The 12,437-nt window shown below is 39.2% G+C and overlaps 1 protein-coding gene across 1 annotated transcript; it reads left to right on the forward strand.

Moving 5' to 3' along the window:
* Positions 1–5,437: 5,437 nt before the first annotated feature.
* LOC134610510 (tubulin polyglutamylase TTLL5-like) lies at positions 5,438–7,771 on the forward strand. Its single transcript, XM_063453476.1, has one exon. The coding sequence runs from the start codon at positions 5,438–5,440 to the stop codon at positions 7,769–7,771; it is 2,334 nt and encodes a 777-aa protein (XP_063309546.1).
* The last annotated feature ends 4,666 nt before the right edge of the window (positions 7,772–12,437 follow it).

Here is a 12,437-nt window from a genome sequence, read left to right on the forward strand (position 1 = left end):
ATCTACATTAAATCTAATCTGCTGTTGGAGTGCCCAGTCCCCTAATCTATCTAAATTCATCTGCAGCAAAGTAATATTTTTCTTACATTGTATTATGTTAGAGTTTTATATGATCTGCAAACCCTGAAATCAGTGTTTTTGTTTTGATTTTTTTTTTATATGGGCAGCAGAGTGTCCCTTTAACTGACTACAATACGGAGCTGTTTAGTGAATGAATGAGAAGAATGAGGAACCAACACCATCAGGGTTATTTACTAAAGTGAGAATTCAAGGTGAATTTCAAATCTATGGCCAAAGTAGCCGAGCTGACTATTGCTGACTTAGTATTTTATTTTCCCAGCTGAACTAGTTTGTACTTTTAATTCACTTTGAATAACTTTGTATGAAACATGCATGACAGACACAGCTTTAAAGCATATTCACTAGAGCACTATTGCATAAACTAGGGAAATCCAAATACAGTATTCATTTCACACAGTAATTTGGTCTCCAAGAAAAATATATACTTGATCTCTGGGATCATCCAACCTCTCCTGTTAAAACCGCTCCCCCCATCTCCCCCCATTGTATTGGAGATATAATATGTGTTTACTTTCAGTTGCCAAGATATGCTTCTTAACAGTCTTGTTTTCTATATTTAAAGTTATTAATATATGTGTTTTTGCATTATATTTGCATGTTCACAAAGGGGAACATAACTACTATTGCTTAAGCTATTTATTTTGAACTTCAAATAATAATATTGTACAGGATAGTAGCTTCCATAGTGAGATCCTAACCGAGCTGAAACTTAACTCAAAACGAATGATGTTGCAGACATTGTTATGCTGTGTATTTCTGTGGATGTCATGTAAGTTAAGGAAAATATTCTTTCATCTTTTTTTTTTGTGTTTTAAATAAATACAGAGTTTAATCCTTTTTACCTTTACAGATGTTCGCTCACAGACCCCGATCCTAAGTCCTCCAGTTGCATCTGTTGGTTCTGGACAAAGCTTTACTTTTAATTGCATTGTAGGAGTTAAGGATTCTAATTCAATGGCTTTCCTTAAACAATCAGAGGGTGAACCTCCGAAGCTTATTTTCAAAAACCATCACTCATACCAATCTCCTGTGTATGGACCAGGAATGTCTTCAAGCCACTACACTGGCTCAATAAACAGCGCGTGCACTGAATTTCAATTGATTATTAAAAATACAGATATTACAGATACTTCACTGTATCACTGTGTTAAGTTCTATACAAGTCTTAATGGAGGACACAGTAATATGAAACATGACAAAAACTGTATGTGCCTGCTAAAGAGGAACTAGAGTAGGAAGACCTACTAAAAATAGCATAACACTTCATAACAAAAAACAAAACAAACAAAAACCAAGTTTGTCCCATTTATTTAAATAAATACCTCTCTCTATAGAGCCATTAATAAGTAAAACAAATCATAATTAGTATATCACTAATATAAATTAAGTGTATACAGTTATTATAAATCAATAGAAATTAGAGCACATGGCAATAAATGAAAATGTATATATCTAAAGTATAGTAATATTTGGGAAAACAGAAATACAAGCTGATTACAATAATATGGGTATGGGAATAAAAATGGGCATATAGAGAATTATAAACATTTTAATAGGAAACAACCATATTAAGATCAAATGCCATATACATATAATATAAGGAAACATATTAAATGGGGCAATTCATAACATACTTTATAATAAAATATACTAAACTATAAAAATATTGAGATATTAGGCAGGGGTACATAAGACAACTGTTAAATGGGATAATTCATTTAAGTAGGTGGTATTCTGGAGTTTTTTTTATGTATAGGAAATGCATGCACACGGTTGAGGATGAAATAGATGAGGAAGCCTTGCTAAAAATGACAACACAGCGCACTTTATTTTTTTTCATTTTTTACACACACACGGACTGCTAAATACACAGACTGCAGTGAGGGGTGCAGTGTGTGTGTGTGTGTTTGAGGGGTGCGGCGTGTGTAATGGTTGCAGTGTATAAATAGGGGGAGGGCAGTGTGTGTGTGTGTGTGTGTGTGAGGAGTCCTGTTGCTTATGTACCAGTGGCAGACTACCTCCGGTCTTTAGGTTAACTAAATATTCACTTAGGTTGAGCAATTGTGAATAGGACAATTGCTCCTTTGTTCCAATAAATCTGCTTTTTGCAATATCCTGAGTGCCATCTTGGCACATTTCGCTGTCCAGGTATCACTTAATAACCTTGGCCCTCCTCTATAAAGTTTATGTGATTTTACTACATGGCACTATATTGACACATTTGACACAAAGGTCACTTACAGTGTTTCCTAAAGTGTGAATTGTCCTGAATTTAAAGTGAAAATGCAGCAAGGTGGTAATTATGAATCAAGAAGAGAAGCAAACAGGAGCACAGCTTGGGAACAATGCTGGAACAGGTTCAATAACTGTCACAGAACAGAGCTACTACAGGAGTCCAAGTCTGTTCTTGTGGCAAAAAGTGTATATATTCATTCCAGCAAGTGTCAATACGGCAACATGCATCAATAATGGTATCTCTTACAATAAAATGGTAATCTTCAGGAATTTAAAATTTATTCAAAGTTAATTTCAATGCTATTTGGATACCTCTAGCTGTAATAAAATAAAATTTAAAAAAAAGAAGAAAAAGACATACTGTGCACAGTATGTTGATTAGAAGGCTATGGGGGTTCTTACACCAATTATACTCTTGTGTGTGTACTGCAGTGGTGTTAAGGAGAGGATGACAATGTGTGGGGAGGCTGTTTCAGTGATCAGCCTCTCCACAATGTAATACCTTTTTTGTATGATTTCTCCCCCTCCTGGGCAGGGAGAAGGCAGTAATCAATTCACCGGTAGTTCAGTGTTTTCCCTGGTGGTCCCGTGGGCTAGCCATCTGGGTTGCAGCTCCGCCAGGTGCAGAGTTGCTGACTTTGTGGTAGTTGTCTCACGAGCTTTAAATGTGAAAGTGTTACAGAGAGTATTCATCATAAGCTAAACAGATGCATATGTAATTGTTCAAGAATTAGTTTTTGGGCCCTAAAAGTTGATACAAAATTATTATTATTATTATTATTGGTATTTATTAAGCGCCAACTAATTCTGCAGCGCTTTACAATACTATGAAACATTTACACGAGACATTACAATGCATGAGACATTTACACAGTGACACAGAAACAAAAGGTAGATGAGGACCCTGCTCAAAATAGCTTACAGTCTAGATGAGGGGGGGGGGTACAAATACACAACAGGGCAGCAAGGGTGACAGCCACCAAACAAGGTAGAAAAGAAGCAGAAATGGAGATGAGAGTTAAGTAAGGCTCTTGAATCGGGAAGAAATGTGTAAGGATCGCCAGAGGGGCAAGGTATGGGAGGAACGACAGGGGGGGGAAAGATCAGCCTGGCGGCAGCATTCACTACCGATTGTAGCGGGGCAGTTTAGCTTTTGGGGAGACCAACTAGGAGAGAATTACAGTAATCCATGCAAGAGATTACCAGAGCATGAACAAGCTCCTTTGCAGCATCTTGCGTGAGAAAGGGGCGGATGCGGGCGATATTTTTAAGGTGGAATCAACATGTTTTAGCAACATAATGGATATGTGGGGCAAAGGTGAGGCCAGGATCAAAGATAACACCAAGGCAAGGAGCTTGCAAGGATGGACTGATACAAGTACCATCAACTTGCAGGGAGAGCGAAGGAGGAGGATCAGCATTATGACGTGGAAAAATAAGAAGCTCAGTTTTAGAGAGATTGAGTTTCAGAAAGCGGTAGGACATCCAATCAGAAATAGAAGAAAGGCAAGCAGTGACATGTTGCAGGACCGCGGGGGTGAGATCAGGGAAGGAGAGATATATCTGGGTGTCATTGGCATACAGATGGTAGCGGAATCCAAAAGAGTTAATGAGTTTGCCAAGAGAGGCAGTATAAAGAGAGAACAGAAGGGGACCAAAAACAGATCCTTGCGGGACTCAAACCAAGACAGGGCAAGAGGAGGAGGTGTCATTGCAAAAGGAGACACTGGACGAGCATTGGGAGAGATAGAAGGAGAACCATGAAATGACAGTGTCACAGAGGCCGAGAAATTGAAAAGTTTAGAGGAGGAGGACATGATCAACAGTGTCAAAGGCAGCAGAGAGTCAAGAAGAATTAGTGTGGAGTAATGGAGTAATGGCCTTTGGATATAGCTGTGATTAGGAAATTTGTAGAGCTGGCACTCACGATATTGCAAAGAGCAGTCTCAGTAGAGTGTGTGTGTGTGTGTGTGGGGGGGGGGGGGGTCTGATACCCATATTTAAATTAATGGGCATTTGCCATTGCTGACATGACGAGGCTAAATATCTGTTCGGTAAGATGTCTGCCGCATTTACTAATTATAAATATATAGATTATAAATGTATAAATTATTCCCTGAAGGGAAACAAGAAATGCAATGCTGCAGCATCGAAAATAAAACCCACATTCATAGAAAACAAACAATGCAAAAGCAACAGCAAAAACCCACATAAACCTGAAGTGGACTGCGATCCCGCAAATGAACTATGATGGATCTCCATGGACAAGTAGCAGCTGAAGTTAATCAGAGCAGAACATTTCATGTGCAGAGTGACATGGTGCAAAAAAGTTAATGTAAACCGTTAGTGTCAAGTTCCTGCCTGCAGTGTGGTGAAACACAGTAAGCAGACTAACACTTTTCTTGAAGGGTAACAAGAAAAGCATCAAAGCAGGATAAAAAAATAAAACAAAAAACACAACACAACAAGAGAACACAGGAAAACAAAAGATAAATGAAACTGAAAAAAGAAAGCAAGACGTTTGAAATTCACGTTGAGCATCACATAAAATGTGCTGCCTTTGGAAAGACTTGTCAAATCAGAGGTTAAGCAGGGCAGCACTTTTTATGTGAAGAACAACAGTGTATATGCTTACCTTCCTACTTCTATACCTTCCTACTTCTAATGAAAAAATTATTTTAGGAGAAAAAATTTAACAAAAAAAAAATGATAATCAATATTACAGGTGTACTCTGGGGACCACAACTACTTCAGTGATTTAGAGTGAAAAACAAAACAACATTTTTGTTGAAGAAGGAGAAGAATGTAAGCATATAAACTATATATCCTTGAGGCAACGTCAATTTTAATGCAATTTTATGATAATCTGATATTGGGGCTATACTTTGAACTGAAACCTTATTGGGAAAACTCTGCAAATCTCTTTCCTTGGCCTCCCAATGCTCATCTGACCTCACAGTGCTGCTCTGACATCACTATGCTCCTCTAAGCTGACTGTGCTGCTACTGCTTCACTTAGACATTGCACTGCATAGCAGCCAACTGAACAGGAGGCTAAGAGAGCAGTAGCAAATTCATTATTTGGTATTACACAGATATTGATACCAGCTAAATATATAATCATGGCTGGACAACAGCCTAAGAAGGGTGAACCCTCTGAGCGCCAGGAGAAAGAACACCACCCCTGCATAATATGGACTGGGGGTTCAGAAAAAATGCCAGTGGTGAAATTTCAAGCAGAAGGCGCAACTGGAAAGGTATGCCTGCGTGAGGTGGGAGAACGCTACCACCTGGCATACAAGATGGCTCGTATCGGGAATCAGCCGGTTAGCACAATGCTATCTGCTCATGGGTTTCAGAAAGTGGAAGCCAGCAGTAGCAATTTCAATTTGATGTGGACAGGACCATACATAAATACTTCTGTCTTTGCAAATCTTTCCAAAAATCAGAAAATCAACCACTTCCCCAATTCTGTGGAGTTGGGACGTAAGGATCTTCTCTGCAAAAACATTCAAACTATGCAGAAGAAACATGGGGCCCAGACATACAACTTCCTACCCCAGAGTTATTTACTTCCCAAAGATAACCAGGAATTCTGCAAAGTTATTTCCAAGGATCAAGGCCCGTGGATCTCAAAGCCTGTCTCTGCATGTCAAGGCCGCGGAATTCAGATAATCAATTCCTTCTCTCAAATAAACAGAAGGGAAAAGCTCCTAGTGTCACGCTATATAAAAAATCCACTTCTTGTTGACGGATTTAAATTTGACCTGCGCCTCTTTGTACTGGTCACGTCATATGATCCACTAATTATTTACCTCTATGAAGAGGGTCTGACAAGGTTTGCCACTAATCAATACAAACCAACGGAGGAGAACATGAAAAATCAATATATGCATTTGACCAACACCAGCATAAACAAAGCAAATGCAAACTATGTGAGATCCACAAATCCAGAAGTGGAAAATCACGGCAGTTTATGGAGCATGGGTGCATTGCTGCGTCACCTAAAGGAAATGGGAAAAGACACAGCCACGCTCATGTCTAAAATAGAAGAGCTTGTTATTAAGACCATAATATCGGCAGAAGGCTCTATTGGCTCAGTGTTTCAAGGAACTCTCGCTGACAGAAGAAAGTGTTTTGAATTGTACGGCTTCGATGTCTTAATTGATGAAACCTTAAAGCCCTGGCTGTTGGAAGTTAATCTGATGCCTTCACTGGTTTCTGATGGACCCCTTGCGTTAAAAATCAAGGCAAATCTGCTTGCAGACACGCTGACATTAATTGGTGTGCAGTGTGAAAATACCCAGCAGAATATGGGCAAAGAAGGGCCCGCAATAGCTGCAAAAGTGAAAGCAGGATATCAAAAGACAGCTGCTGGACAGACCGAATCCTCCGAGAAGATGAAGATCATTCGTGAGGTCAAGGAGGAGGAAGAGAGAAGAGGCGGTTTTATTCGAATCTTCCCCCACAAGGACACATGGAAGAAATATAGCAATTTCTTGACATACAAGTCCTTTAATAACATGCTGGCTTGTCATCTTTTTACAAAGAAGCCATCAGAGTCGGGTTCCAGCAGTACTGGACTTGGGCAACACTCTGCGCTGTATGAGCGAAAGCTGCCGCCACTGCGAACAAACAACCATGAGATAGCACTCAGTCAAGGCAGTCCATCTCATAGTAGAACAACTCCCAAGGATGTGAGGAGACAGGGAGTTACATCTTTAGTGACATGCAAACCCCTTAATAAGATTCAGCCTCGCCATCTCCATGCAGCGAAGATGTCAGATCCAAAAGCCAGCAGTGTTGGTGTTGGGCAACACTCTGTGCTGCGTGGGCAAAAGCAGCCATCGCTACAGACAAATAAGTCAGTCAGTCCATCTAAAGCTTCTCAGATGAGCAGTGAAAAAGCTTCCAAGGAGGTGGAGAGACAGCGAGTGCCAGATTTAGTGGAATGCAAACGCCTGGATAACATTCAGCCTCGTCATCTTCTATCAACAAAGCTGTCAGATCAAAAATCCAGCAGTAGTGGACCCTCGGCGCTGTATCAGCGAAAGCTGCCGCCACTGCACATGAGCAGGCCCGTGGACCCTGTTTTGATGCTCAAGCAAGTTACTCATTTTAATAGTAAAAAAGACTGCACACATAAATCTGGGTATAATTCAGTCAGTCCATCTAAAACATATCACCAGAGCAGCGAAAGAGTTCCCAAAGACATCGTGAGACGGGGACTATGTAGCATCAGGGACTCTAGCAAGGACTCAGGAAGCATGAGAGTAGTTGATCCACAGCCTCCTGTTCTGGAGTCCAACCTAAAATCAACTGCCAGAGCGAACATCAATTCTCTTCACCACCATAGCAAGATGTTAGCAAGAAGAGGACCCAGTGAGCTATTAAACATCGTCACTGGCTTCTCGTCTACCTATCAAAATCTTTGTGCGGAGCTCGATCGGCTATAGTGGGAACAGGATGCACCCGAATCTGACACAAAACCAAAAACAGGTACAATATTACAATGATATGTCTGCTTTCTGTCTTACAGACAACCCCAAAAATGCAAATTAAGACAAAATGTTAATATCTGTTAGACATTTATTTGAGCTATTGTAAGAGCTAATCTTATATTCATCTATAATATATTCCTATTCCATAGTGCATATGTAGAATTCTCCATGGATAGCTAGCATCTTGATTGTAAAATGTATTTTATGTGGCATGGGTTTACCATTTTTTCTTGCTTTTTTTTCTTTTAATAACCTAAGGATGAGCTGATTGGAGGGACTAGAACAAGAGGATCTAGAAAAGAATGTTCTGGAGCTTTGTGGTTCGATTGTTCCTGAGACATCTTTACTATCAAAGCCAGGTAAGACTGGTAGTAGTATTTCTACTGCTCAGTTAGCCAGAGACAGACAGACCTCAACCTGTGCTGATCTTGACCTGAGCGCTTAAAGGGAAACTATAGTGCTAGGAATACAAAGTTGTATTCCTAGCACGATAGTACCCTACAGTGCCCTATTCCCATGCATTGCCCCTCAACAGCGCAGAAAGGGTTAAAAACACTTTTGTCACTTACCCATCGGTGCTGCGTCAGGCTCTGCCTCCTCTCCTCCTCCGACATTGGGTACCTAAAGTGCATGCGCGGTGATCGCATCCTAATTAATGCATAGAAAAGCCTTGAATCAGTGCTTTCCTCTGGGATTTTAGCTTATGCTGGATGTCCTCATGCAGAGCAGTAAAAGTTGCCTAATGACCTGGAATCGTCTCTAGTGGCTGTCTGGTAGATAGCAACTAGACGTGAAGTTATCCATGCAATTTATTTATTACAGTTTATCAATAGATGCAATAATTACAATTGCAGGGTTAAACTGACAGGGACATTGCACCCAGACCACTTTACTTAGCTGAAGTGCACCTTTAAAGTGGAACCCTCACGTCTCATGCATTTTACTATTATGTTTACTTATTTCCTATATTTAATAAAGCGTAAACACACTGTTATTCTACACAGAAAAAGTGTGGCCCTGCTTCACCTCTGGTTAGACAAGTCTTTACAAGGGCAGCACAATCTATGTGATACTCAACATGAATTTCAAATGTTTTGCTTTTTTTTTTTTGTTTAATTTATCTTTTATTTTCATGAGTTCTCTTGCTGTGTTGTCTTTTTGTTTTATTTTTTTTAGCCTGCACTAATGCCTTTCTTGTTTCCCCTCAAGGAGCACAAGGAAAGTGCTAACCTGCTCACTGTTTCATCACATTGCGGACACATATTTACAAACAGGTACAATATTACAGTGATATGTCTGACTAGAGTTATTTGTAAGACAAAAAGCAAAGTAACCCAAAAACATAAATTAAGACAACATATCAATATCTGTTAGAGATTTCTGTTAGACATACAGCTATTGTGAAAGCTAATCTTACATTTATCCTTAACATATTTCTATTCCATATTGAATATATAGAATTCTCCATGGATAGCTAGCATCATGTTTGTAAAATGTTTTTTTGGTTAATCTTTTTTTTTATAACCTTAGGATGAACTTATTGTAGGGACTGGAACAAAATGATCTAGAAAATAATCGTCTGGAGCTTTGTGGTTCAGAAACTGTGCCTCTATCGAATGTGCCTGGGCATCTTTACCAGCAAAGCCAGGTAAGGCTCTAGCAGTGGCATTTCTACTGTTCAGTTACCCAGAGACAGACAGACCTGAACCTGTGCAGACCCTAATCTGATCGTTTAAAGTGGAACCATCACCTCCCAGATAGTTTACAATTATGTTGACTTATTTCCTATATTTAATAGAACATATACACGCTGTTACTATTCACATGAAAAGTGTTCCCTTGCTTAACCTCTGGTTAGACAAGTCCTTCTAAGGGCAACACATTGTAAGTGATAGTCAACGTGAATTTTAAGTGTCTTGCTTTTTTTTTTTAGTTTCATTTATAGTTTGTTTTCGTGTGTTCTCTTATGTTGTCTTTTTTGTTTTATTTTTTATTCTGCACTAATGCCTTTCTTGTTTCCCTTCAAGGAGCATAAGGAAAGTGCTAACCTGCTTTGAATGGGTCTTTACCAGCAAAGCCAGGTAAGGCTCTTGTAGTAGCATTTCTACCGTTCAGTTACCCAGAGACAGAGAGATCTCAATCTGTGCTGACCCTGATCTGAGCACTTCAAATGGAACCGTCACCTCCCAGGCGTTTTGCATTTATGTTTACTTATTTCTTATATTTGTGTGAGGGGCAAATAAGGCCGTATAGGAATTAAAAGGGAAATAACTCGGTTGAGGTGTGCCAGAACCGACGTTTTGGGAGGCCTGTAATAAAAGAAGGCCCACCCATGAGATGTAATGAAAGTATAGATAGAGGGAGTGGAGGGTGGGGGCATGCGAGTCACTGGAAACCGTACGGGACGGAGGAAGGTGAGTAGGGGAGTTTAAATAGTTACCATGCCCCTCCCACAACTGCAGGCCAAGCCTTTACATTTAACAAATATGTGCTTGCGAGGTCTGACAAATGAAATTAAATACAGAAATGAACAGTACTGTATTTAAAGGGACACTATAGTCACCTGAACAACTTTAGTTTAATGAAGCAGTTTTGGTGTATAGACCATGCCCCTGCAGCCTCACTGCTCAATCCTCTGCCATTTAGGAGTTAAATCCCTTTGTTTATGAACCCTAGTCACACCTCCCTGCATGTGACTTGCACAGCCTTCCATAAAGATTTCCTGTAAAGAGAGCCCTATTTAGGCTTTCTTTATTGCAAGTTCTGTTTAATTAAGATTTTCTTATCCCCTGCTATGTTAACAGCTTGCTAGACCCTGCAAGAGCCTCCTGTATGTGATTAAAGTTCAATTTAGAGATTGAGATACAATTATTTAAAGTAAATTACATCTGTTTGAAAGTGAAACCAGTTTCTTTCATGCAGGCTCTGTCAATCATAGCCAGGGGAGGTGTGGCTAGGGCTGCATAAACAGAAACAAAGTGATTTAACTCCTAAATGGCAATGAATTGAGCAGTGAAATTGTAGGCGAATGATCTATACACTAAAACTGCTTTATTTAGCTAAAGTAATTTAGGTAACTATAGTGTTCCTTTAACAGGGACAGTGCTGTGGATAGTCTGAGATTATAAATAAAGACTTGACGTTCCTTTTTATCTGAGGTTGTCACTTTTACTGTGGTCCATAATTTAATGCAAAAGTTATATATTAGGATCTAAGTTTTAATCTAGGACGAAGATCAGTGTTTCCCACTAACTATTTTCTTTTTCTTTAGTCAGGAGGAGGAGGATGATGACATGATATAACTAAAAAGCTGCAATGTGAATCTTCAAATGACCTGGAATGTCACCTGGATGATAAGACTGTTTGCCAGTTGGATTGTGTGTCCTGGATGAACATCTCCCATCAAATAGCACCCTTTTAACCCGTTAACGTCGTTACGGCATTCTATGCCGCCCCCATTTAAAAGGGCTTTAAAGTCGTTGCGGCGGCATAGAACGCCGTAACGGCTGCAGCCCCCAGAGCGCCCGAAATACTTACCTTCCCGGCGCTCCGCTTCGGGAGGACTGCCTGACAGCCCAGGCAGCCCTCCTCCGGCAAATCAGGCCCCCGGGGGCCATGTGATCGCTCTCAAAGTGTGATCACATGACCTCCTATAGCTGGCTGTGGATCTGCCAGCAGGGGGACTGTCTGAAATGTCAGACAGTCCCCCTGCTGGTGGAAGCTGTAAAAAATAAAACCATTAGACATGTTTTAAAATAAAATAGAAATGTATTTATATATCTATATATATATCCTGTAGTCTGTAAGCTCGTTTTCTGTAGTCTGTAAGCTTGTTTGAGCAGGGTCCTCTTCAACCTATTGTTCCTGTAAGTTTTCTTGTAATTGTCCTATTTATTGTTACATCCCCCCCTCTCAAAATATTGTAAAGCGCTACGGAATCTGTTGGCGCTATATAAATGGCAATAATAATAATATATATGTAATGTTGTACAAAGTGTATTTTAATACTAATATAAGTACATATATAAGTATTAAAATACACTTAGACGTTACATATATATAATATATATATATTATATATATAATAGATATATACACATATATTATATATATATATATACGTATAATTACAATAATAAATAAAATAGTAAAATTAATAAATAAAATATTGAAACAAAGTTTTATATAAATTATATATTCATATGTAATTTCATTCTAACTGTATTTTGTTATTAATATATATATATATATATATATATTTATATATATAAAAACTGCAAATATCCCGCACTCAATGTACCGGTCTTGTACTTGCCTCGGTGCTGCCTCAGCCTTCAATATATACAAATGGAAAGAGTGCACTCGAAAGGTCTTCGTAAAAATATAAACAATTTATTGTGCCAAACTTCAAAGACATATAAGTCGACGTTTCAGTCCTCGTAGGACTTTTTTCAAGACAATGAAAGGCGGGAAAAGAAGTGATTTAAATATACCATACATGTGATCTGATTGGAGAGTAGGTTATATGAAAGAGAGGCTGTGCAAACGTGAAAGCAATGCCTAAATATAAGATAGAGGTTAACCCCTTAAGTGCCTATTGGAAAGGCCAGTAAGTGAGTGT

Source organism: Pelobates fuscus, chromosome 5 (genome assembly GCF_036172605.1).
Source record: "Pelobates fuscus isolate aPelFus1 chromosome 5, aPelFus1.pri, whole genome shotgun sequence".
Lineage (NCBI taxonomy): Eukaryota > Metazoa > Chordata > Amphibia > Anura > Pelobatidae > Pelobates > Pelobates fuscus.

What these genes read in the sequence shown, in the direction of transcription:
- LOC134610510 (XM_063453476.1), top strand. Translation starts at nt 5,438, where the DNA reads ATGGCTGGACAACAGCCTAAGAAGGGTGAACCCTCTGAGCGCCAGGAG.